At 40.1% G+C, this 27,455-nt stretch overlaps 1 protein-coding gene across 3 annotated transcripts; it reads right to left on the reverse strand.

Moving 5' to 3' along the window:
• Positions 1 to 1,903: 1,903 nt before the first annotated feature.
• c1qtnf1 (C1q and TNF related 1) lies at positions 1,904 to 25,881 on the reverse strand. 3 transcript variants are annotated; one of them, XM_072242404.1, is made up of 4 exons: positions 25,279 to 25,881; positions 22,800 to 22,944; positions 14,272 to 14,618; positions 1,904 to 5,000 (listed from the first exon to the last, which is right to left on the reverse strand). In XM_072242404.1, exons 2-4 carry the CDS (start codon positions 22,886 to 22,888, stop codon positions 4,450 to 4,452), a joined length of 987 nt encoding a protein of 328 aa, XP_072098505.1. In that variant the 5' UTR covers positions 22,889 to 22,944; positions 25,279 to 25,881; the 3' UTR covers positions 1,904 to 4,449. The 3 variants fall into 3 exon arrangements, with proteins under 3 accessions (XP_072098505.1, XP_072098507.1, XP_072098506.1); XM_072242406.1 differs by lacking the exon at positions 22,800 to 22,944; XM_072242405.1 differs by lacking the exons at positions 22,800 to 22,944; positions 25,279 to 25,881 and adding an exon at positions 14,714 to 14,736.
• Between the last annotated feature and the right edge of the window lie 1,574 nt (positions 25,882 to 27,455).

Genomic DNA, 27,455 nt, shown 5'->3' on the forward strand with positions numbered 1-27,455 from the left:
ACCAACGATACAACAGCCATGGGCTCATCACCAATATTGACACGACCTCCAGAGGGGAGGTGGAAGAGCTCAAGGCCTGGTGCCAGGCAAGTAGCCTCTTCTTCAGTGTCAACAAGACTAAGGAGATGGTTATCAACATCAGGAGAGCTTGCATCACTCAAACTCCTCTTTACATTGGTGGCACAGCAGTGGAAACTACAAGTAGTTTCAAACGCCTGGGAGTGCACATCACACACAACCTCTCATGGCCCCAGAACGCATCCTACACAGTCTAGAAAGCTCACCAATGCCTCTACTTTCTGAGGAGGCTGAAGAGAGCTGGAATTTGCATATCCATACTCACGTCATTCTACAGATGTGCAGTAGAGAGCATCCTAACCAGTTGTATCACCGCTTGATACAGAAACCGCACTGTGGTGAACAGAAAGGCTCTATAATGGGTAGTCAAAACTGCCCAACACATCACTGGCACTAGCCTACCTGCCATCAAGGACATATATACAGAAAGAGAGGTGCCGGAAAATGGCCAATGAGATCATGAAGGAACCCAACCCCTTTGCTCATGGGCTTTGTCCCACTCCCATCAGGAAGGAGGTTATGCATTCACGCCAGGAACATCAGGTTCAAAAACAGTTACATTCCCCAAGCAGTAAAACTGATCAACACCTCCACCCACTAACTCCACCGCTACTACATTACTTCCTCTAAGTTACTTCATGTACAGTTTAGCATCACTTCATGGACATACAATCAATCTATGTGTATAATCTATCTTATATATTAATATGTATTGTGTTTATCATTATCGTTTTCTACATCTTTTGTGTTTTTTATGCTGCATGGGATCTGGAGCAAAAATTATTTCATTCTCCTTTATACTTGTATATTGGAAATGACATTAAACAATCTTGAATCTTGATTGTTTTGATAGTGAGGAGATTATCAAAAATCTATTGTGAAATGACTGCAGGATTTAAAAGGTCAGCCTTTTATGATTCCAGGATGCCACAGTCAGGTGATTATAGTTCAGACATAGTTTATTGAAGTAAATTAGGATGGTACTTATTATATGATTGATATATATATGTATATTACTTGTATGATGGAGAGGAAAGTGACCCATCAGATCACAAGCAATGCAAGTCAAGAAGGTCCCAGTTGTAATTTTTATACTGAACTCTACCCCGAAGTCAATTTTCATGATGACATTCAGCAGTGCTCCATCATAATTTTCTTAAGTTTCATCAGCAACACTACCACTATAACTCATGTCCCCCACTCACCACCACAAACAACCACTTATTCCCATTCCCCACATTACTCACAGTCCAAGGACTCTCCACGTTACCTTAACAATGTTTGGGTCATGTGGGTCAGCATATTTCCAGTCCAGCTATTTGTCTGGTTTACCGTGCCAGGGCAAACGTCTGAAATGTACGGGATCAAATTCCAAACAGTTTGATAAGATAAAACACAAGGCATACTGTAGATGCTGGAAATCCAGAGCAACATGCACAGAATGCAGGTCTTCAATAAGGATCTCAGCCTGGAATGTTTTTCCTCACCACAGATACTGCCTGACCTGCTGAGTTCCTCCAGCCTTTTGTGTGGTGTTGTTAAAATAAAAGTCACTTTCCTTTGCAATGACTGTAAGATTGTACTTGAACTGATTGAGAGCTGAGTCCTGCTGATGCAGCAGAGAGTGTATTCCATCGTGGGGATTAAGTGATAATGTTGAAATTGAGCAGAGTCTATCACTAATCCTGTAGTGTAAGTGACATAGGGGTGTGCGAATGCTTAAAACAGATTCCTAGAATGGAAAATCATCTACTCCCAATAATGGTGTAAATTATTGTCATTTTCACAAAAAAAATTCAAATGCTGTGCACTGATCTTGCTGTTGTTTATTTTTTTGTGTAAACAATTCCAAATTAACAATGGCAACAAAATTCAGGATGCAGAGTGCATATTTGCAGTTTGTATTTTACCAAAAACATATCATGAAATCAGCAATACACATATACAATTTTATAACTTTTGTGATAATTACCTTTGTTTTTCTATAAACTGCATCAGTGAAGCATTTAAAATGTCAAAGCAGATGTCAAGATTATTTCAAGCTTTGATTAAAGTTGGAGCTACTTACCATGAGAAGCAATGTTCAGTACTACCCGATTATTCTACAGGAACTGATATTTAAGATTCAATAGTACTCCCATTTCATCAGTCACTATTTCTATAAATTGCTTATTTCACATGTTATGGTAAAAGCATATTAGCTGGTTCATCCAAATTTTGCCTCTTTATTATTGCTACAATAAAATGCCTATAGGTTTGACCAAAAGTCAGAAGGTTTAGCAACTGCACCTGCCCATTCACCAGTTCCTCGTGCAATTTCTAAAACCGAAAGCAAAAATCAAAACAAAACTGAAGGAGAAAGAGAAATAGAAAATGCTGGAGACACTCAACAGGTCAGGCAGCATCTGTGGAAAGTGAAAAAGTTTCAAGATTTCAGGTTAAAGATTTGTCAAAACTAGGAAATTGAGAAAACAAGTTAGTTTTAAAGTTGCGAGTAAAATGAAGAGGATGGATATGACAAAAGAATGGTAATGGTGTCTCTTCATCTTAAAAACTGAAGTGTTTTCTCACATTCGCAGTCCTGACAAAAGGCCCTCAACTTGAAACATTAATTCTGCTTCCTTTTCTACAGATGCAGTCTGACCAGCTGAGTATTGGAGGCATCTTCTGCCTTTAATTCTAAAGCGCCAGGCATTCTAACTAAGGAAAAATTCAATTAAGAAAGGCAAGGTAAGAAATCAAAAGCAGCCATGGAATGTAAATAGTTAGCAAGGTTGCGCAAAATAACTACCTGCATGGATTCTGTAAAACGGACAGCAATTCACAATAACATTTAACTCCATTATGTTTCCTTGGCTAATCGAAAATTTTAAAACTGCAGGTGATAGAAATCTGAAGTAAAGACATGAAGTGCTAGAAATATTTAGCAGATCTCAGTGCTGATCAGGCCATCTACTGTGCATCTCTGCAGATGTTGCTTGATCTGCTGAGCATCCTCTATGTTTTCTGTTTTTATTTCATTTTGCTTTTAGCTGACACAGCCAGGTCACTGACAGCTAAAATTTCCCTGTTCTCTTAAACAATCAATGGGCTATGGACTGCCATTGTTTCTTACTGCTTTGAATTTCATAGCTTTATCCCTACTTCTCATATGAAATAATTTTTAAAGCACAGGCTCATTTTGTTACTCATTTGAGGATCTGTGGGCCAAAATAATTAAATAGTCACAACAGAACTCATGGAGAATGAGAGGCAAACTTATGGGAATGTTCAGAATTATGAGAGGTATAGATAGTAACAGTCTTTTCCCTAGGGTAGGGAAACTACAATCAGAGGGCATAGATTTAGGGTGAAGTGGGAAAGAATTAAAAGGGATCTGATGGGAACTACTTCACACAAAGGGTGGTGAGTATATGGAACAAGCTGCCAGAAGAGTGGTTGAGACAATAGAATAGTATAATTCAAGAAGCATCCTTAGATACGTATAAGGAGGGATACGGGCTGAATGCAGGGAATTGGGACTAGCGTGGTGGGAGCCATGGTTGATTTGGGCTGAAGAGCCTGCATCCTTTGTGTATTGTGTTATGACTCCATGACTCTAACATTTATCTTGAAATGTGAGAGGAAATGCAACAAAAGCTGAATTTATAGAAAAACTGACAAATAGGAAAGAAATCAATTTAATTAAACTGCATGTGCCATAGACAAAAACAGATTACTCATGTTAGCTTCATGTTCTGTTCCACTTTCACCATCATTAACTTCAGTAGAACTGAATTTCATAGCCAGAGTAAAATGCTGTGCTCCTACTCTGTAACCTACTTAGTCCACGTCTAGGCAGCCAGCTTAATTTTTTTCCCCTTCCAGATAAACACAGGGTAGAGGCTTTTCTGTAATTTTCAACATCTTGTCTCAAAATATAATGTTTTTTAATTCTTCGGCAATACAACTCAGAGATTTCCGAACTATAGTTTACAACTTCAAAACCTGTTTCACATCTTGGCAGCACAATGCCAATTGTACAAACACATTTTATGAAAGCAGATTGATTGAGTGAATGCAGAGGAATATCACAGCACTTATCTTAAAACACATAATATCAGATATAGGAAAGTGAGTGTTTGTGACATTAAATGGAAGGCATGGAACTTCTTGAAGGAAAATATAGGGAAACAAATCAGATAAGAACAAACAGAATATTACTTTGGCAAGGATAGCTGAATGCTATTAAACATTGAGATTAAACAGTATTTACAAAGTAACCAAGATGATTTTATTCACTGCGAATCAAGAAAGAAGATTTTTTTTAATCCTTTAAAGCAGAAACTTGTAGTTTTTATGTTTTTTTGTAACTGTCCATCAGATGTTCTGTTAGTTCTCACTGCTTGCTTTTATCAAGAAACCATTAAAAGTGATATAGGTATCAAACCCATCACTGAAAATGGCATTCTCTCGATCTCCTTTGAACAAGCGAACCCAGACTTCATCATTCTGATCCAGATCCATCATAATACTTTGACTTTGCATGATGCTGCGATCACTGGGTTGTGCATATAGGATAACAACCTCCTCATCATTTTTCATGATGTGCATGTAGGTTTCTTTCTGATTCCAGGTGTGTACATTTAGGCTAAAGTGATAAACACCTGGGATGGAGCAATAAAACTTCCCTGTGAACATATTAAACTGATCATACAGATTGACATAGACAGTATCAAACACCAATATCTGATAGTAATTATCACTGTGTAGTTCCTTCTTTCGGCCCACTGAGAAAGCAGCATAGTATAATTTGCAAGGATCTCCAAACCTCCCCGTATTTCCCTTTGCACCTTTTAAACCTGCTGGCCCTGGAGGTCCAGGAATTCCAGCTCTTCCATTCTTTCCATAAGTACCTCGTGCCCCTCTTTCACCCTTATCACCTAAAAGAGAACAAAGCAGCGTGTTAATAATTAGTTCATTGTTGTTGATCTCCAGCTTACTGAAGTCACGTTTGCAAGTCTAAGTTGTGTATAATTCAAACGCTTCGCTTTGCTTCACTTAAAACTTTGACAATCTTCTATAGACTCCAGCATTTACAGTTTTGTTTGCTTTCAATTACTAGTATGGCTTCTTTTCCTGGCTGGCTGCAATTCAGCAATGTAGAATGTAACAAAGCAAGGACTACTGCACAGTTGGAACAACTGAGAAGAGCTATTGGAATGATGCTTTCAAAGCCAATTTAAAGCTATATCTAGGCAATGAAGAGTTCAAAGAACTCAATTGCATTTTGGATCGCATAACACACAGACAGACAACAGAAATGAGCTAAAATCCAAAAATAATTCCAATTAAGAATCCATTGAAGACATGATAAGTGCATATATCACACCACATTTGTAGTGTCTCAGGTCATGTTATTTTGCAGCTTTCTCGCTATAAAGCACAAGGACTTTGAGCTCCAGGATTGAGGATATAATCTTCACTGACATATTAGCATATTACTGAGGTTTTAGAGCCATTACCTATTGAATGAGATTTTAAATCAAAATCCTATCCTCCAGTGGTTTAATTGGAGGTCAGGACAGTTATGAGTCAACCATACTGGTGGCTCTGGGATCCTATAATGGACTACCAGAAGGATAGCAGCTTTCCAATATATATATATACTATAATCTGCAACATACTGGTAAACCAAATGGGTTTTTAAGATAACCCAATGAATCAAATCAGTATCTTTATGGTCACTGTTATTGTGGCTAGCTTGTTAAAACAGATCCATATTTATTTATTGCTTGTATTCCCCAGCTGCCATGCTAGGAATTAAGCTCATTTCTCTGGATCAAAGGTCCAGGCAGCCCGATAGTACTTCAGTAACAACCATTAATGTAACTCATTTTAGTCATTGTGCTTTATAAGCACCTCTCAATTCATATATCCAAAATAGATGAAAATGATAACCTGGAAACATCCACATCAAATCATATGCCATGCCTAATTGGACAAGTAATATTATTCCCTCATGATCAGTCCTCACTGACATTGTTATGCCAGACTTTAGTATCCTAAAAAGATCCACACCCCAATTTTCGCAGGGCAAATTGGATAGAGAAAATAACTGCTTCAATTCATCAGTTCAGTCCAATCATCAATTCAATATGTTTTATTTTAGAAAGTGATTGAGGATGGCAAATCTCTGAAATTCTCTGCCCCAGAATGCTACGTAGGTAATATCATTGGGGATATTTAAGGGAAGGTGTTTGAAAGAATGAATTGGTAGCTATGGCGGACTAGTACCGAAAAGGAAATGAAACAATAGCAGGTAGTAGGAAATGCAACTAATTTTATTTTTGCGAATTTTTTTCCCTCAAGGTCACTTTAAGGAGTTGTGAAAATTACTGAAGCAATGTAATTAAATCAAAATAATCTTCATCAATGTGGAGATATAAAACATCTCAAGTCAGAGATGATAATAGGCATTTCATTTCTTTACAACACAAGGATAAATTGGCTGAAGGTTGTGGAAACTAGATCAACACACACAAAATTCTGGAGGAACTCAGCAGGCCAGGCCGCATCTAAGGAAAAGAGTACAGCATGGGCCGAAACGTTGACTGTACTCTTTTCTGTGGATGCTGCCTGGCCTGCTGAGTTCCTCCAGCATTTTGTGTGTGTGTTGCTCAGATTTCCAGCATCTGCAGATTTTCTCTTGTTTGTGAGTCAACTAGATCAACTGAATTTCAGATTGTAAAAATAATGTAAATTCCTTCCAAACCCTGCCCCTCCTGCTCCTATTTCTTTATGTTCTTTGGCAGGTAAAATAAAATACAGTGAACACTTTCCTTTATAACTTGAGGGAAACAGGGTTTGGAAGGGATTTACATTATTTTTACAAGCTAAAATTTAGTTGATCTAGTTGAACTAAATTCTACAACTATCAACCATTTATCCTTGTGTTATAAGGAAATGAAATGCCCATTATCACCTTTGACTTGAGATGGTTTTTATCTCCTCATTCATGAAGATGGTTGAAGTTTATTCTGATTTAACTGGGTTGCTTCAGAAATTTGTACAACTCCTTAAAGTGACCTTGAAGGGAAAAAAATCACAAAAATAAAATTAGTTACATTTCTTACTTCCTGCTATTGCTCCTTCAAGCATTATTGGAAGGAGAGGAATTCTAAGAACTTTGCTAAGCACAGAGGTATGCTCATTATCCATATTTTACCATTTTCATCTTCAACTATGCTACGTGAAAGAAGTAGGGTCTCCTTTCTTGCTTAAAAGTGAGCAAGTAACTGAAGCTTAAGTGATTCCATTCTTTCCAATGATCAGACACAGGGCTTAAGCAACAGGCTGGAAATAAAACATTGAAATATGTAGCTCTGGAAAAACGCCTTCTGCCAACACGCATCAACTTCATAAAAGATGCCTGGCACTTAAGTTAAAGTGCATTTCTCAACTCTGTTGGGGAAAAAATGTTAAGTCTGAAAGAAAGTGAACACAACTGTCTGCCTTTTGAACTGTGAGAAATCAAAATCACCTCTGATCCCATGTGCCAATGAAATATAAAATAGCATCTGGGTCAATCAGTCAAGTATGAAACAATAAAACGGCAGATCAACATTGTGCTCCTTCAGACAAAATTGAGAAATGCTTAATGGAGAATATTTTTTAACTTGTTTTTCTGGGGAAAGGGGAAAGAAATTCACCTTGCTTGGTTGTTCTAAATGCACAATATACAGTAGATGGAACTGAATCTTGTTCTGCTAAAACTGAATTCTACTGCAATCAAAAATGAAATACAGCTCAAAAAGCAATAGAATACTGAATTTAAAACAGAATATAATATGCTGCAATTACTTAATTGTGCATTTATTAAAACTTTCCTCAACCAAATAACTTCTTTATTCACTCATAGTCACAGCCAAACAGCTGAATAATAATTATACATTTAACAAAACATTTAAATAAAGCCTCACAGAGTAGTGAACTAAAAACTGGTCTGGCCCTCACTCTCAGCCTCAATATCTTAGTCTTTTTAATTTGACTGGCTTGGTGCTTAAGTCAGCTCTTGGTCTCAGGCCATGCCACTTCGATCCTGCCCAAAGTTTCATGAGAACAAGTTCGTCCTTATACATTTATGCCACTGTTTTACTTTCAGGATCTGGTGAAGAATCAAAAATTGTGCCTCTCTAGAGAGGCAGTACAAGTACTTTGTTCCATTTGTTTCTCTCTCCAGACATACATTATTGGTTATCCAGAAAAGAGTCATATTTCTAAATTTGGATGCTAGCTTTCAGCCTGTATTTTTATTGGCAAGCTAAGCTAAAGAATAGGCGATGTAAGGGGCGACACTGGCAAAAGCGAGGGTTGCATTCATCTCTCACTTTCCAAATTGCTTTGTAGTTGGTGCATTATTTCTGAAGAGTAAAAACCCGTAGATGCTGAACGTCTGATGAAAGTGGTCTATGAAAGATCAGTCTGAAACATTAAGTCTGTTTCTCTCTCCACGGATACTGACTGTTCTGCTGAATATCACCAGCAATTTCAGTTTCTCTTTCAGGACTTCTGAAATTCTGTCACCACACTTAGTGGCCTCTTTATTAGGTAACTCATATATACCTGATAAAATCAGCACCGTCTGTATGTTTTGTGGATGTAGGCTATCCAAAGTTCAACATACTGTCCATTCAGAGATGCTCTTCTGTATATCACTGTTGCAACATGTGGTTATTTGAGTTTATTGTTTTTTTTATTTATTGAGCCACAGGGCAGAATAGACCCTTCCGGCCCTTTGGGCCACACTGCCCAGCAATCTCCTGATTTAATCCCAGCCTAATCATGAGGCAATTTACAATGACTAATTAACCCACCAACCAGAACATCTTTGGACTGTGGGAGGAAACCGGAGCACCCGGAGAAAACCCACACAGTCACAGGGAGAACGTACAAACTCCTTACAGGCAGCAGCGGGAATTCAATCCGGGTCACCTATACTATAAAGCGTTGTGCTAACCACTACACTACCATGCTGCCTTTAAGTCTGCTTTGTCATTACTGTATTTCATTTTATCCTACAGAATACCTTTGTATCCCTTTCTCCCTCAGGCACCACAGAACTGCCACTCACTGGATACTTTTTGTTTTTCACACCGTTCTCTGCAAACTCTAGAGGCTGTTGTGCAAGAAAATCTCAAGAGATCAGCAGTTTCTGAAATACTAAAATATCCCATCCGGCAAAACAATTATTCCACAATCAAAGTCATTTAGGTCACACTTCTTCTCAATTCTGATGTTTGGTCTGAACGACAGCTGAACCTCTTGACTATGTCTACATGTTTTTATGCATTGCGTTGCAGCCACATAATTGGCTGATTATACATTTACATTAACAAGCAGGTGTACAGATGCACATAAGAAAGATCCAATGACTGTATATCAAAGACAGTCCCAACAAGGAAATAGGTGATAGGTTGGTTACCTTGTTAACTATGCCAGGATATATTGCCTTATATTCTTTTTTTTTTCTGCAAAGGAACACCATTACTATTCTGTATATACAGAGTACAACACAGAAATCAAATGTCATACCAGCATAAATTGTGTGCTGAAGACAGGAACTAGCCAAGCAGTTGCCAAGGTGCTTAAAACAAAACAGTTCCCCTCTGCTCCCTTTCTTTGAGACCCATATTAACCTGCCCTTTAGAGCAGAGAAACTTCAACAAACTCCAATCTCTCATTTCGGCAGTCTGCGGTACCCATCTGCTTCAATCAGGCATCAATCATGCCAGTGCCTCAGAAGAGCATGATAACCTGCCTCAACGACTATTTGCCAATAGCACCTGCAACCACCATGATGAAGTGCTTGAAGAGGTTGGTTACGAAGCATTTCAACACCTGCCTGAGGGGCAACCTGGATCTGCTCCAACTGATCAACCATGGCAACAGGTCAACAAACAGATACCATTTCATTGGCTCTTCACTCGGTTCTGGTACAGTTGGATCATGCATACATCAGAGTGTTCTTCATTGACAACAACTCAGCACCCAACCTCATGAAACTCAATACTAAGCTCCAAAACTGGACCTCAGTACCACACTCTACAACTGGCTCTCAAATTCTTCACTGTCAGACAGTACAATTGGCAGGAACATCTTTTCCACAGTCACCTTCAGCACAGTTGTATGACAGGGATATGTGTTTACCCCGCTGTTGTGTTCACTTTATACTTATGATTGTGTGGCTAAATACAGCCCCAATTTTCATATTTAAGTTTACTGATGACACTGCTTTTGTTGGCTGAGTCAATATATAGGAGAGGTATACAACTACAACCTCTCACTCAACATCAGCAAAATGAAAGAGCTGATTATCAACCACAGGAGGAAGAAACCAGAGGTCCATAAGCCAGTCCTCATGAGGGGAACAGAGGTGGAGAGGGACAGTAGCTTTAAGTTCCTTGGTGTCAACATATCAGAGGATCTGTCCTGGGACCAGCACATGAGTGTCATCACAAATAAGGCACAATAGCACCTCTAATCTTTTAGAAGTTTGTGTAGATTTGGCACGCCACTGAAAACTTTGACAGACTCCTACAGATGCACAGTGGAAAGTATCCTTACTGATTGCACCATGGCCTAGTATGGAAACACCAATTCCCAGGCATGGAGAAGACAGCAGAGGGTGGTGGATGCAGCCCAGTCCATCACAGGTGAAGCCCTCCCCTCTACTGAGTACATTTACATGGAGCACTGCAGCAGGAAAGCAGCCTCCATCATCAAAGACCCCTCACATCCAGGCCATGCTCTGTATGCACTCTTCTTGCTCCTACCATCAGGCAGGAGGTACACAAGCCTTAGATCCAATGTCACCAGGTTGAGGAACATTTATTACCCTCCAACCATGAAGCTCCTAAACTGGTGTGGATAACTTCATTTTCCACTATTCTGGATTGATTCTACGACCTACAGACTCACTTACAAGGACTCTTTACAACTCGTGTTCTCTGTATTATTTTAGTTGGACAATTTGTCTTCCTTTGCACACTGGCATTTGTCAGTTTTTGTTTATGTGTAGTTTTTCATAAAATTGTATAGTACTTCTGTTTTCTGTAATGTCTGCAAGAAAATGAGTATTAAAGTAGTAAACTTTGACAATGAAATTATCTTGAACTTTTAACTGGGAAACTGCAAGTGAAGCCTGGTTTTAAATAATTTGGTCAACTCCAGTATCATAAGGGCCTGATTCATAATGTTTTAAGGGGATATCTGGTTCCTTACATAGAACATAGAACAGTTTAACATATAACAGGCCCTTCAAACCATGATATCTGTACCGATATGATACGAATTCAAATTCTACATCAGCCTGAACATCATCTATATCCATCCATGTTCTACCAGTCTGTTGTCGCCATTGCAATCTTCTATGCGGTGGTGTGCTGGGGCAATGACATCAATACAGGTGATGCCAACAGCTTAATTTAAACTGATTAGAAAGGCTGGCTCTGTTATAGCAGTCAAACTGGACACACTGGAGGCTGTGATAGAACAATCGACACTTCCCCCCCCACCCGGAAAATCCCGATGATCCTTGACAATGTTTCTCACCCTCTGCATGCCACCTTGGCTGAACAGAGGAGCACTTTCAGTATTAGACTACAACAACTGTGATGCTCCAAAGAGCGCTTTATGAGGTTATTCTTAACCTCGGCCATCAGGCGCAATAATGAGTCAACCTATATCCGGGGAAATGATTGTGCAATCTTTCACTTGTAAATCTTGTACATCTTCTTTTTAAGGTAATTTATTTTTATCTTTTCTTACTTCTTTTCTAATAGTTGTATATCTGTGCACTTGAAAAGCTACCGTGGCACTGTGATTTCCTTTGGGATCAATAAAGTATCTATCTCTCTATCTATCTATCTTTACTACCTGTGCATGAAGCTGTCCAAATGCCTCTTAAAAATTCACTCTCATATCTGGTTCCAATACTTCCCCGACAAGGCATCCAGGCACTTAGTCCTGCCTCTGTAAAAAAAATTTCCCCTGCAAGTCTCCTTTAAACTTTCCCTTTCTTGCCTTAAAGCTACACCCACTAATGCCTAATTGTTTCCACACTGGGAAAAAAGACTATCTACACTAGCTCTGCCTCTCATAATTTTATATACTTCAGCAGGTCACCCCTCCATCTCTGTCACTCAGAGAAAATAATCCAAGTTTGTCCAACCTCCCCTGATGACTAATACTCTCTAATCCAGACAATATCCCGCTGACACAAGATGCTGGAATTTGGAGCAGCACAGAGGGTGATATGGTAGAATAATAGTGTAAAGCCCTACAGCACCAACGACTGGGGTTCAATTCCTAATGCGGTCTGTAAGGAGTCTGTATATTCTCCCTGTGATCATGTTGGTTTCCTGCAAGTCCTCTGGTTTCTTCCCACATTCCCAAATTAGGATTAGTAATTTGTGGGTATGCTATGTTAGTGCTGGAAGCATGGCAACACTCCTAGCATATCCTCGGACTACACTGGTCATTGACACATCGATGCATTTCAATGTTTCAAGATAAAGCTATCCTTTCAAATCTTTTAAATGGTGGAGGAGCTGAGGCAGCATCTATGGAGGCAAATTTACAATCAATATTTCTTGTCAAGTCCCTTCACCTTTTTGAACTTTTTCTGCCATCTCTCCAGAGCCTCACTGTACAGCAGCAACAAGAACTGCACCAAATGTTCCAAATGTGGCCTAATCAAAGCCTCATACAGCTGCATTACGACTTCACTATTTTTTTAATACTCAAAACCCCAACCAGTGACGGCAAGTATCCCTTCTAGGGGTAGAGCTGGGAAGAAGAAAATGCTTAGTTGAGGGTACAATAGTACGATTTCTGGCTTTACAATTGATGCACCATCAATAACTCCAAAAGACTAGAAGTAGAGTAAGTACTGAAAGGCTTTTATTAGCAGTAAAATGTGACCTCTGGCATGCTGAGTGTCTGCCCCTGGACTGAGAGGAGGAGCCATGGTCCAATCACCTTTATTCAGGGATCTGTGGGAGGAGCCACAGGGGCAGTCAGCAGAGGGGCGTGTCCAGACAGGTAACCCAGTTACAACATATATATATGGTTTATCACAACAATGAAACATGGTGACTTCTGGATAGAAGCTATCACCTCCTGCATTCCCCATCTCCACCAAGACATGAACCACAACTCTTGCCCCAGGCGCAATCATGACATGAGAATGCAGCCAACACGTTTTCACAACCAATACAAAACACACTATAACTACAAGACTTCCCCTTGCCACTGATGTAAACCCTGAACTTTCAGTTTTACCTCTTACACCCTCTGTCATCATTACTGTTTGCCACCCAAAATCCAGAACCCCAACTCTCTCCCTATTTTATTATTTGCACTTTTGGTCAGTCTTTCTACCAATCTACATCAAGCCCTCTATTTTCACTTAAATCCATTAAGTTTTCCTTAATCATTGTCAGTAAAGTTTGGAGGAGCTCCATGAATATTGTTGTTGCTGCTCTTCCTTTTTGTGTCCTATGGTGCTCTGGGGTGGAGGGGATTTTTGCCATTTTCATTGCATTTGTCTGCGTTTTATGAGGCTGAGTTGCCAGCCTGATGCTCAACCCAGCACGGATAGAAAGTGTGCAAGGAGCCAGCCAGATTCGAACTCGGGACCATTCACCTCAAAGTCGGGTGCTGATGCCTCTACACCACCAGCCAGCTCCATTAATATTGGGGCCTCTGTATATCAGGTAATACTAAATCAAATTATAATGAAATTACACTGCACAATTGAAGCTGCTAACTTGTCTTTTTGTTTCATTTCAGACACAGATAAACTGTTTTAAATAATCAGCAATTCCTGTTTTATTTCAATCACTTCATCAAGATTCATATTTGGCCATAGATCAACCAGGATGCTGCAAAATCTGTTTTAAGAACTGTCTGATTCCTATTTCTTTCCCTAAGCTCCTAATTCTGCATTACCCAATTCATTTCCTTCTATGGTAGTTTACTTATCCACGTATCCTCTCATAAACCAAGTTGACCTACTTAGGAACAGAAAACGAGCTGTTAATTCCACTTTCCCTACAGGATAGCTTCACTCTAATTCCTTCCTTCTACCCCCAAGGCTGGAAGACTCTGTACGCTGAGTCAGTGACATTCATGTGTGATTTTTAATCTTACCTTTGAGAATAGTAAGGTTGATCTGAGGAACTACTTCAAACTTCAGCGGTTCGTCATTATGGTAACGGTAACGATGCCTGCGGTATGTGGAAGGGTCAATACGATCACAACACTGGACACAGTGGCCAGTGCTGCCTTCCGCTGCCTTGCTTGGAGGCTGACTTGTACCTGTTTGACCAAAGTCGTGCTTCGGTCTGTATGGACTTGCGTAGGAATCTTCTTCCCTTTGTTGATGTCCAGGCAGATGAACATACGGGTGTCTATTTATGAATCCATCCACACACATTGGGAATACACAAACTTCAATGATGAGGAAGAAAGTAAAAGGGAGATCCATGGTCAACCACCTATCATTAATAAACAAAAACAATTATGATTATACAAAGAAATTAGTAAAATTGAAAGTAAACACACAATTCACTCTAGAATAGGGGTTCCCAACCTGGGATCCATAGACCCCTTGCTTATTGGTCCAGGACATAAAACGGGTTTGGAACCCCTGCTCGAGAAGAAAAACAACAAATATTACATTCAATACATAACAAAGGTGAGAGAGGTGGAACTGGGTGCTAGGACGAAACTAGATACACACTTCATGACTTTGGATGATGACACGAATGACATCATACAGATGAGAAAGGAGGGACCTTTCTCATGGGCCGAATGGCCTACTATTGCATTTTGCTGCTGCTGGGCAGGGAATGATTTTTGATCAAAGGATGCTGAAGGGATAGAGATGGAGTTCAACCCAGATAAGTGTCAGGTGGTTCATTTTGGTAGGTCAAATATAATGGCAGAATGTAGCATCAATGGCAAGTCTCTTGGCAGTGTGGAAGATCAGAGGGATCTTGGGGTCTGTGTCCACAGGACACTCAAAGCTGCTGCGTAGGTTGACTCTGTGGTTAAGAAGGCATACGGTGCATTGGCCTTCATCAATCGTGGGATTGAGTTTAAGAGCCGAGAGGTAATATTGCAGCTATATAGAACCCTGGTCAGACCCCACTTGGAGTACTGTGCTCAATTCTAGTCGCCTCACTACACGAAGGACGTGGGAACCATAGAAAGGGCGCAGGGGAGATTTACAAGGATGTTGCCTGGATTGGGGAGCATATGAATAGGTTGAGTGAACTTGGCCTTTTCTCATTGGACGACAGAGGATGAAAGGTGACCAGAGAGAGGTGTACAAGATAATGAGAGGCATTGATCGTGTGGATAGTCAGAGGCTTTTTTCCAGGGCTGAAATGGCTAGCACGCAACGGCATAGTTTTAAGGTGCTTGGAAGTAGGTACAGAGGAGACATCAGGGGTAAGTTTTTTACGCAGAGAGTGGTGAGTGCGTGGAATGGGCTGCCGGCGGCGGTGGTGGAGGCGGAAACAATAGGGTCTTTTAAGAGACTCCTGGATGGGTACATGGAGCTTAGAAAAATAGAGGGCTATGGGTAAGCCAAGGTAGTTCTAAGGTAAGGACATGTTCAGCACAGCTTTGAGGGTTGAAGGGCCTGTATTGTGCTGTAGGTTTTCTATGTTTCTATGTTTCTATATTTTAAGAATCAGGATAGTGTGTGACTTAAAGGGAAGCTCAAATGTGCCTGTGCCCTTGCCTATTTTTTGATGAAGGAAAGGTTTCGGAGAAGGATGGTGAGGACATATTAATGATAATTGAAGCTGGAGATGACAATTCCTATATTCACAGCCGCACAGTAGTTCTCCCTTGGTAAAAATATGGAGCAAATTCATAGTCTAATTCACATTTTATCCTGAATTAACCAGTTTCAGTTGAAAAAGCAGAAAAAATAATACACAGTCACAGGATTGCGGAGTAAAAAACATGTCAGGATCACTACTCCTGTTCTTATCACCATAAGATGATGCACTAATGTGGAGAATTGGTGAAGGGGAATTTGGGCAGAACTGGAAAGCATCCACTTTTAAATGGTCCATTAGTACTCTTTGTCTAGAGCCAACTCAAAATTCTCTCTGATGAGCAATCTGCAGGTGCCTGAAGCCCTTTCGTAATTTTCCTTAACATGGCTGAGGAGGAACCTGGCAAGCCAAGTTGACTTTATGATTAAAAATTCCACCTGTTATATGCATTGTGCCATTTTCCAGTATTGGTGTTCCTTCAGGGGAGGAGATTGAATAACTTCGTCATTGAAATATGACAATAGTATAAAAACGTGAGACAATTTGTTCATTATTATTCTTGCTGGAGAAACATTCACATAGTACTGTGTTTTTGCTTGGGGGAAGAAAACAGATAAGTTATGATCATTTCAAGAGTTTGATTTTCTCCATATTTCATACTGGGTCAGTATCATAAAGCTCATTTGGGACACATCACATACACATCTCTGTTATTGTTTACCAAAGTAATTTGATTCATTATTGGATTTATAGGTTTCTGTTATTCCACATGATACACAACCATGGCCTCTATTCAAGGAAAAAGAAGAAGACCCTCAGAATATCTCAGCATTGCCCCATTATTTTAGCCTACACCTGCTCCACTGAACTTATTTCTTCCTACCTTGACTCCATTCTTTCTTCCGCAGCTCAGCCCCTTCTTACTTATATCCATGACACCTCTGAAATCCTCTACTAATCAGCAGTTTTCCACTTCCCTGGTCTTAAGCAGCTCATATTTACCATGGGTGCACTTTACACCTCTGTCCTATGCCAGGATAATCTGAAGGCCCTTTATTTTTACTTCCAACATATCAATAAGACTAAACCCAGCCTACCCATCTGCCCTCCATTCCAGGCAATATCCTGGTGAATCTCTTCTGCACTCTTTCTATTACTACCACATACCCTTGCAGTGTGTTGAGCTGAACTGTACTCTAAGTGGATCTAATGATGTTTTGTTCAACTTCAACATGATGTCCCTACTGTTGTTCTCAATGCCTTGGCCCACAAAGACAAGCAGACCAAATGTTTTCTTTTCAGTGCCCTATCCACTTGTGTCACCAATTTTCAGGGAGCTATAGACTTGAACCCTAAGCTCCCCCTCTGTTCATCAATGCCCCCGAGGTTCCTGCCGTACACTCTATATGTTCTACCAGAATTTATTTTCCTTAAGTGCATTACTTCAAACTTGCTTGGATTACATCCTCAGTCATATGCCCATCAATTCCATCCTGAATAATCTATCAACCATATAAATTACTTTATAACATCCCTACTGTAGGTGGCTGTTCATAAAATCATTCTCTTTGAAATGCAGGAGGAAACCATAGTTCCCAATGTGAACCAGTATAGTAAATACATGAAATAGGTCATTAACAGAGTTCAGTGGATTAGTTGCCAGGTCTTCAAACCAGATTGATGGTGCAGTAATAGTGGAAAAGAGATCAATTATAGAAATCAATCATTTGCAATATTTGATTAGAATTAGAGTGGAGTATATGATGAGCAGGGAAAAAAATTACAGCAAAAATATTGGGAACCCCTAACTAAGTTGAAAGCTAACTGAAAAGGACACATGGCAGTGAAGCAAAAACTCTTGTTTTCAAAGTTAATATAAACAACTGATTGCACAAGAGCCGTAAACAATCATCCTCCAGAACCATATGGTCTGTGAGCAGCAACCAAATGTCATATGTGGAGATGGCAGCGTCCAACTGTGAAAATTTTCATTATATTTACAACAGCATAAGGAAAAATGGATGGTGTAGGAGGGAATCAAATCTGCCATGATAAATAAATTGTGGGTAAGCTTGTTTATTATTTTGGAGGAAATCTTTAGAAAACCGTCCTTCGCTAAGCTCTCTGACAGTGCATTTTAAAATAGAATTGCTGGTAAAGCTTCTGTGGAAGATATAAACACAGGTTAGCAATATATTTATATAATAGCTTGATTTGATACTAGGGATGTTGTATGTTGCTTTAAAAATTGTTGACTCTGCTCTGACCAATTTCAACAGCAGTCGAACCCAGAGCCACTATTTCTGTGATGTGTTTGAATTCACTATTCAAACACACACAGTTCAGAGGAGGCTGCAAATCCCCCCAGATACCCTGTCTAATGCACATACAGGGTGTATTAGCTGTGGCTCAGTGGGAGCATTCTCATCTCAGTCAGAAATAGATCTGCAAGTTGTACCATTGTATCATTGGGTTATTCAACCATGGCACCTACTCATTGTTGTCCAAAGACTCAAGCATAGGTCAAAGAGCCTGCCATGCCTCGAGGCAATGCAATCTTAGGCTTCTAAAGAGGAGTATACATATGTGTCAAATGCATTAATAAGGCTTCTAAATAGAATTGCTGTGCTTCATGCCTTGTTAGAGTATCTCTAGCAAGATGGCACTGATAATATAGGGCAACATTTTGTGGACAGTTCACAGAACTACTAGATATACTTTCCATGAACTACTATCTCTGCTATCTGCAGCCAGAAATTTTCCTTTTTATGGGCAGATTCTCTTTCATATTGTCTAAAAAACTATCACTAAATAATGTCTAGATTAGAAAGGCAGTGATTATTTCAAGAATATTTTTGGACACTGCTGAAAGAATGAAGATATTCAATGGTAATGTAGTCCATCATTTGCACTGGATATCCACAGACACAATCAGGCATTTGTCTCATTCCACACCACAGTTCTCCCATGAAATGTTCTGACCTCTTTCTGATCCTATCAAAAGGGTTGATATCTTTGTGCAAATTAATATCATTAACCAGCCTCAGGCCTCATGTGAAAATATAACTGAATAAGATGTAGATTTTTCATCCTATAATCACAAATGCACTACCCTTTTTTTAATTTGTCAGGAATATGCACAGTGGGTTCTACAATTAATTTTTCTAGCAGTGGTGTCAAAATGCCCTGATAAAGCATGTTTCATATAACTAGTTGTTAATTCTGACAGAAGGATTGCAGTAGTCCATCAGGATAGCTGTTTGGGTTGGGCTGGCCACTTATTCTATTCATGTGCAATTTAGATCCCAAGTTCACTCCAGCCTTTTCATTAAAGGCTGTCTAAAATTTAGAATTTAATACCGCAACCTACAGCCAAAAGAAGCAGTGTGATGATCATATTTAAATAATATTAGTAAATAGTTTACTTTCTGGAATAGTCAATAGCTTTATCCTGCCACCATGTTCAACTAGAAGAGTACAGTATACATGTGTGAGACATCAAGCTCCCATTTCCCACGGCCTTACTGCTTACGTGTACTGTATTGGAAGAGACTTTCTATTTACGTCTGAGCAAAGTCAAAATGATGCAAGCCCTCTTTGAGCAATCATCACTGAGAATATTTTCATTTTATTGCCAGCAATAACCAGCTGACAATTTCACCATGAGTCAAAGTTCTAATGTAGTGCAAAAGCAGCAACAGATAGAAAATTAATTATTTCACCAATAAGTTTCAGACTTCCTCAGGCGAGAATGGTGAAAAGCATCCCCTTTCCAATAGAATGTATACAGATATTTTCTAATTAACCTAATTTCTATGGACTTTAACCCAAGCCATTAAAATAATTTGCTGGTGACATCTCTGTCAAAGTTTGCTGAGATTTCTTTGCTGTTCAAAAAATGGCTCCAACTGAGCACTGGAGATGCTGCAGGCCGTGTGGGAAATGGTCAAGTGCATTTCCTGACATTTTGAGAAAATTTCCCACTGATAATTTGCTTGTGACTTAGAGAAGAGCTTCCTCTTGCCAAAATAACATGAATCTCCCAGGGAGAAATAGTCAGTTATCTTTCTAATTGGTTCCTGGAAACAGAAACACCCATACTGTGCGAGGCTAACAACTTACAATGAACTGCTGCCATTACTGCTGCAGCAGATTTCCGATGATGATATTTTAAGGGGACCATCTCAAAGCGTAGAACATAGAACAGTACAGCATAGTTGAGGCCCTTCACCCCACAATGTTGTGCTAACATTTTAACCTACTCCAAAATCAAACCAACCCTTCCCTTCTACATCGGTCACCATTTTTCTTTCAGCCATCTGCCTGCCTTAAAGGTTAAAGGTGAAGGTTGGAAAGTTGAAGAGGAACATGAAAGGAAGCTTCCTCAGTCAGAGGGTCATAAGAGTGTGGAACAAGCTGTCAGCATAAGTGGTGCATGAGAGCTCGGCTCCAACGTTTAAACAAAGTTTGGATAGGAAGATGCTTCGAGAAGCTGGTTAAAGACTACACCTGCAGGATGCTACCACCCACAACTGGACCCCTACAATTCATCTAGCAACGGAACTGGTCTACCGATGACGCCATAGACACAGCACTACACACTGTCCTCTCTCACCTGGAGAAAAGGGATGCATACATTAGAATGCTGTTCCTGGACTACAGTTCAGCATTCAACACTATAATTCCGTCCAACCTTGACAGGAAGCTCAGAGACCTTGGCCTGCACCCCACCTTGTGCAGCTGGATCCTGGACTCCCTATCGGATCACTAACAGTTGGTAAGGATGGGCTCCTTCACCTCTGCCCCTCTGACCCTCAACACAGGTGCCCCAAGTTTGTGTCCTGAGTCCCCTCCTCTATTCCCTTTACACCCATGACTGTGCTGCCACACACAGGTCTAATCTGCTGATCAAATTCGCAGATGACACAACATTGTCAGCCTTATTTCTAGCAGCGATGAGACAGGCTACACAGTGGTGCCAAGATAACAACCTCTCCCTCAATGTCCAAAAAACAAAAGAGCTGACCGTGGAATACAGAAGGAACAGAGACAGGCTCACACCGATCAACCTCAATGGGACTGCAGTTGAGAGGGTGAGTAGCTTCAAATTCCTCAGTATACACATCACCGAAGATCTCACCGGCCGTTTGCCGCTATCTTGTGCTGGGAACCATCTCTGTGTCCTCGCCTTCGCTAGGTAGGTCCAGCCGTTTGCCACTACCTTGTGTTGGGAACCGTCTCATCGTGCTCAACATTCTGTGTATGAGTCCTGGCCCTATGTCCTGTTCCCAAGGAGAAGTCCCGACTCTGTGTTTCATGTTCCTGTCTCCCAAGTTTACCAAGGCTCTGTGTTCTGCGTTCCTGTCTCCCAAGTTTACCAAGGCTCTGTGTTCTGCGTTCCTGTCTCCCAAGTTTACCAAGGCTCTGTGTTCCAGTCTCCCAAGTCCAAGTCTTAGCTTCATGTCCTCATCCAGTTATGGTCCCGCGTCCTGCCCAGGAGTCCCGCGTCCTGCCGCCACGTCCAGTCCTGTTGCTTGCCATGTCTTGTCCTGGCCTAGATCCGGAGTCCGAGCCCGAGTCAAGACCCAGGTTCCGGATCTCTGTCCAGTCTCTGGCTCGGAGTCCTTGTCCAGGTTCCAAGCTCCTTGTTCCTCGTCCAGGTCCCGCTTTCTTAGTCTAGTCCTAGCCCAGGCCCTGTATCCTAGTCTCGTCCAGGGCCTGTGTCTTGTCCAGCATCGTTTCTTCCCCACTTCCCTTGTTTTCTTGACACACCTAGTCCTGTTCCTAGTACTTCAGTGTCTGTGTCTTGCATTTGGGTCTGCCACCAATGCCCCCTCCCATGACAAATTCAAATACATGAATGGCAGGTGTATGGAGGGCAGGTCGATGGGAGTACACAGGTTAAATAGCTTTGCCATGGATTAGATGGGCTGAAGGGCCTGTTTATGTACTGTACTTTTCTATGACTCTGTCTAAGAGTCTCTTAAATGCTCCTAATATATCCACCTCTACCATAGCCCCTGATAGTGGGTTCCATGCACACACAACTCTCAGTATAAAAACCCAACCTCTGACAACTCCTCTATACTTTCCTCCACTCATCTTAAAATTATGCCCTCTTGTATTAGGGATTTCCACCCTGGGAATAAGTGCTGAATTCCCACTCTTATGTGCCCTTTATTATTTTATATATCTCTATCAAGTGACCTTGCATCCTCCTTCAACTCAAAGAGAAAAGTTCCAGCTCATTCAATCTTTCCTCATAAGACATGCTCTCTAATCCAGGCAGTATCCTGGTAAATCTCCTCTTCACTCTCTGTAGAGCTTCCAGATCCTTCCTATAATGAGGAAACCAGACGTGAACCAAAGCTCTAACCAAAGTTTTATAGAGGTAAAACGTGACCCTGCCGAACTCAATCACCAACTACTGAAGGCCACACCATATGCCTTCTTAACCACCCTACCAATATGTACAAAAACTTTAAGAAATCTATAGATCTGGATCCCAAGATCTCTCTGTTCCTCCACACTACTAAGAATCTTACCATTAACCCTCTACTCGACCTTCAGGTTCGTCCTTCTAAGCTGTGTCCCTTCACACTTTTCTAGACTGAACTCCATCTGCCACCTGTCTGCCCAGCTCTGCATCCCAACAATGTCCTGTTGTAAGGTATGACTAATTTCAAAACTAATCTTTAGTGACATGTTGTACTTAATGGTTTTGTATGTTTGAAATATGCTGCCAACCAGCTGCAAGTAGTTTGGTGCTCTGTTGTTGCCAAGAAAATTTTCAACCACATCCTTCTAGCATCTATAGAAAAAAAGTACAGTCAACATTTCAGCCAGAAACACCGATGGTACTTTTCTCCATAGATACTGCCTTGCCTGCTGAGCTCCTCCAGCGTTTTGTGTGTGTTGCTCGGATTTCCAGCTTCTGCAGATTTTCTCTTGTTGGTGAATGCCTTCCATTTCATCTTCTTCAGTTCACTAGAAGTTCCTTGAATTACCTATCATTAATGACCTGTTTGATCTGTGGACCAACAAAAATGCCTTGTTAATCTTGGCATCAGTTATTCTGTGAAATATTTGCCTCAAATATTGAAACCCTGCACAGAAATGGTTGTGGCTGGGGACAGCAGATTCTATCCTTGCAGTTTTGAACCCAGTAACCCTGTTTTTGCCTTTGACAAACCCAAGTCTCAGATCAGGTCATTTAACTCAGACTGAGTTATCAGATAAGGCTTACTCGACATAAAGGGTTCAAAATCTGTATCAGTGTCGGTGTCGTTTTCTATTCCTAGATCGTGCATCATGACATCTTCACCTGCCTCCTGTAGACTTCATGTCTCTGTTGACTTTGGTACTGGAAGACTATCATTATGTAGCATAGGATACATGGTTGAAGGGAGATTGGGATATTCAATGGATTTATTGTTTTTAGCAGAGAAACTAGACACACTGGTCAAACAGAAGAAGCAGTCTGTCACATGATCCTTCTGCTCCCACCATAACATCAGGACAGCGAATGGCATTGTCTTCTGAAAACTTCTGAGCCAAACTCTGAGATCGACAATGCATGTTGCGCATGTGAGGAGCCCAGATTTTGGCTTGGTCACCAATTTTTTCACCCAAAGAGGAGCTCATAGGCTTCCTTAATAAGACAAATCATGCTCCATCTTTGAGATTCAAGCGTAGACGCACCACAAATATAACACAAAGTATCTCTGCCGTTGCAACATTGGTGAGACATTTTGCTATCACAAATACTCCTGAAAATCCAAACACTTTATTATAATGAATACACACAATATGCTATGTGTGTAAAGCATGCATGTCAACATGATTGCAAACCAAAATACATGTAAATGCAGTGCAAAAAACGGTGTGTGCATGATACTTTTACAACCTGTCCTGCTATGCAGTATCCATCCTCCCTAAGCATGCTTCAGCATGCCTAGACAAGATAGAAAACATTTCAGCTTACATTGTGGAAACATTTTCATTGACAAATTACGAATTGAAATAACAAATATAGATGATTACAAAAAACTGGTGTATAATAGGAAATTTTCATGGTGTGTTTCACGATTAGTAGCCAAAAATCCATAAGACACACCCAAATGTGTTCAGAAAGCAAAATCTTAGTTTTCCAGTGCAATTCACTACATATTATATGCAAAAGTCCGTGAATGGTATACGTCACCATGCCAACACGTCATGCGTGCATGCCTCACTTAAAGTAAAAATGAAACTAAGCCACACATTCCCAGCTCTGTGTTTTCTTTCAATTAACTTTATGTTTTAGAGTTACAAATTGTAAACTGTCACTTATAACATATGTTTATTCTCCTCTTTCTATGGCTTCTCTAAGAATTTTCCATATATAGTGTTCTCTTATTTTCCCTCAGTAGGCCTGTAATGGAAAAAAATACATTCTTGATAGTGAAGGAGTGTTCATATTTAATTTCCTTTTCCTCATTGTATTTCATGTTATAGTCACTTTATCATAACTGTCAAACAAAAGTACACTTCAGAGAAACGTTGCGTAATTACAAAAGGATGCTCCTGGACCAGACACAGCAAAATCCTTAGAGGCAGATGTCATAACTCACACTACATTAGAACACCCCTAGCTACTAGTCAATGTTGTCATTTTAAAAATGACAACAAAGTCAAAGTCAAAAATACAAGTCAAAGCAAGTCCCTACATCCCTCTCTGGAAACATTTCAAAGATTCTTTACCAAGAACAGCATCAGAGTACACTGAAAAGTTAATCGACACCAAAGCAGTCTCTATATCCAAGTTAGTTATTTCTATTTTTAACCATTTTGAAAATGTTAAGAATTGTAAAATATGTGTTCAAACTATATACAGAATATATAAAAATTTGAATGTCAATGCATCCATTACAAATTGTGAAGTATTTACAGTTCATTTATTAATAATGAACTGCAAATATGAACATTAATTTATTTTATATAATGCATACATTCTATAGGCTGCCATTTGTTCCTGTCCTAAATATAATTTCAGAATCTCTAATTTTGGTCTGATTTTGCGGGATTTGCCATTCTCTTACAGGTACAATACAGATTCATTACAATTAGTACAATTATTTAAATATTTTGAATTTCAAGTATCATTCAGCAGCTAATTGCCTTAATATAAACAAAAACAGAGAACTGAGTACAGCTTTACAGAGTTTAACTGTAAGTCTACTGTAAGAAAATAGCAACTGAACTGACCTGCCTACACATTTGTATCAAGTGAACTAATACAAATAAAACCTCTGTATTCTGTCCTACATATTTCTATAGAGTCTCTGTAGCTCAGTATGTTCTGATATTTACAGACAGTGCTTACCTCAATCTGAATACTCAACGTGGCAAAAAAAAATCTTTGCTTCTTCCTCCGGTGTGAGTGTTTGCTCAGAATATTCTGCAACTCCTTCTCATCCTTTTGTCCCCAGACTCTGTACTGGCTCCATTTCCTGATTTCTGAGTCAGAGTCCAGATTACAGAGGCTGAAGCTGTGACTTAGATTTCCTTCAAAACATAACATCTGTCTGAGCTCTCCAGAATGTCAACAAGAAGGCGGAAACCATCAGAAAACAGAATGATCAACACATGGAACAAGATAGCAGAGGCAGAAAGAGTGAAACGACGAGACTAAAGAAAGCAGAAGCACTAAGGAACATCGGAAGTGAGCAGAAAGTGAGGGCACGTAACATAAACAGAAAAAGGTAAACAAAAATCTTTTGAGTTGTAGAAGGTGCCAAAGGAGAAAAGGGATAAAATATGAAGAGGGAAACTAAATGTTTGGAAATTATATACTGCAAGTTAAAACAAGATAAGCATTCTGGATTTAAGAAGCAACTATGGCAAGTGAAGTAATTTGGAATGAGCATCGACCTATTTAGCTTGGCTGAACTGATTTCCAACCACGATAAAGTAGGAACTTAGGCCATCTATCCTGTGTGGTCTATGATGGAATACTACATAATCCAAACCCACTGTGTCACATGGTGTTTTAAAAGAACCCAGCACACCCACTGGACCTTCTGCATTAGTCAAAACTGTTCTTAAAAGTTACTCAATTTTAGGACGGTGCAAGTGCTGCTGCCCAGTTGCTTGCAACAATTAAAGCTGGCCAGAAAATTCCTGGAAATTCACAGTAAGACAGGAAAAAACAAAAACGTTTCACATCCAAATCCTTCTTTGGAATTAGAAAGTAAGTGAAATCATCACAAACACAGGAGTTTCTACAGATGCTGAAAACATTTTGCAACAGGCACAAAATACTGAGGAACTCAACAAGTCAGGTAGCATCACTGGACAGGAATATACACATTGGCAATACACATTTATCCTTAATTATGTTAGCCTATATTGCTATTTTATAACTTCAGTTTTATAGACTGCACAACTGAGTCCTAATGAAGAGTCTTGGCATGAGATGTCACCTGTCTATTCCCTTCCACAGATGCTGCCTGCCTTTCTGAGTTCCTCCAGCATGTTTTGTGTGTTGCTCAAGTCAAGTTTTCTGTTATTATATCAGATTACATAAGAAGTCACTAGTGATAGAAGCAGTAGTAGTACAATTACTTGAGTAAGATGTTTTCCTAAAGAGTTGTCTATTGATAGGTCCTCAGGTTGCTGTAGAGGACAATCCGGAATCCACATATTCTGGTGCAGTGTGGGTATGAGTAAGTGATGGCTGTGGTTAGTGTTTAAGTCATTTGGTTGTTCATTCTCTCCTTTTGCAGCTGCTGCTTTTTCTCTGCAGTACAACAGAGGTCCCTCTTGAACAGATTTTCTCTGGATGTATCTATTGAGTTCAATGTCCTCTCAGTTTTTAGATGTGAGGTTGAATTTCTTCAGGATGATTTTGATGCTATCCTTGAAATGTTTCCTTCACCCACCAGAGGTTTGTTGACCTTCCTTCAACTGGGAGTGAAGAATCTGTTTGGGGAGACATGATTTAGGCATCCAAATGACATGAGGTATCCATCGGAGTTGTTTTATCATGGTGGAAATGCTGTCCATGTTGGCCTCCATCAGTACACTGGTGTTAGTGCAACTGTCCTTCCAGCTGATCCTCTAAATCTTTCACAAGGGTCTTTGGTGATATTGCTACAGAGTTTCCAGGGGTCGATTGTAGGTGGTTCATGATTCAGCTCCGTTCAGTAATGTAGGAAGTATAACTGCTCTATAGACCGAAAGTTTTGTTTGGATGTATAGTTCGCGGTCTTCAACAACTCTTTTCCTTAACCTTGCATAGGTTACATTAGCATTACTCAGGCAGTGGCTGATTTTTGAGTCAATGTCTGCTTTTGAGGAGAGAATGCTGCCAAGGTAAGGAAGGTGGATTACTTTTTCAATGGTGGTATCGTCAACTTTTACAGAGAGCTAGATAAATGGCTAGTTGGGTGGTGGCTTGTATAGGACCAGCATCTTTTTTATATTCAAAACAAGACCTAGGGCTCTATATGCCTTAGCAAAAGCATTCAGGATACATTGGAGGTCTTCTTTGGGGCCACT

Source organism: Mobula birostris, chromosome 24 (genome assembly GCF_030028105.1).
Source record: "Mobula birostris isolate sMobBir1 chromosome 24, sMobBir1.hap1, whole genome shotgun sequence".
Lineage (NCBI taxonomy): Eukaryota > Metazoa > Chordata > Chondrichthyes > Myliobatiformes > Myliobatidae > Mobula > Mobula birostris.

What these genes read in the sequence shown, in the direction of transcription:
- c1qtnf1 (XM_072242404.1), bottom strand. Translation starts at nt 22,888, where the DNA reads ATGAAATGGAAGGCATTCACCAACAAGAGAAAATCTGCAGAAGCTGGA. An exon ending in ACGCTGGAGGAGCTCAGCAG is followed by an intron (nt 14,619 to 22,799) that starts GCAAGGCAGTAT and finishes TATTAATGATAG; the next exon opens with GTGGTTGACCATGGATCTCC. An exon ending in CAACCTTACTATTCTCAAAG is followed by an intron (nt 5,001 to 14,271) that starts GTAAGATTAAAA and finishes GTTCTCTTTTAG; the next exon opens with GTGATAAGGGTGAAAGAGGG.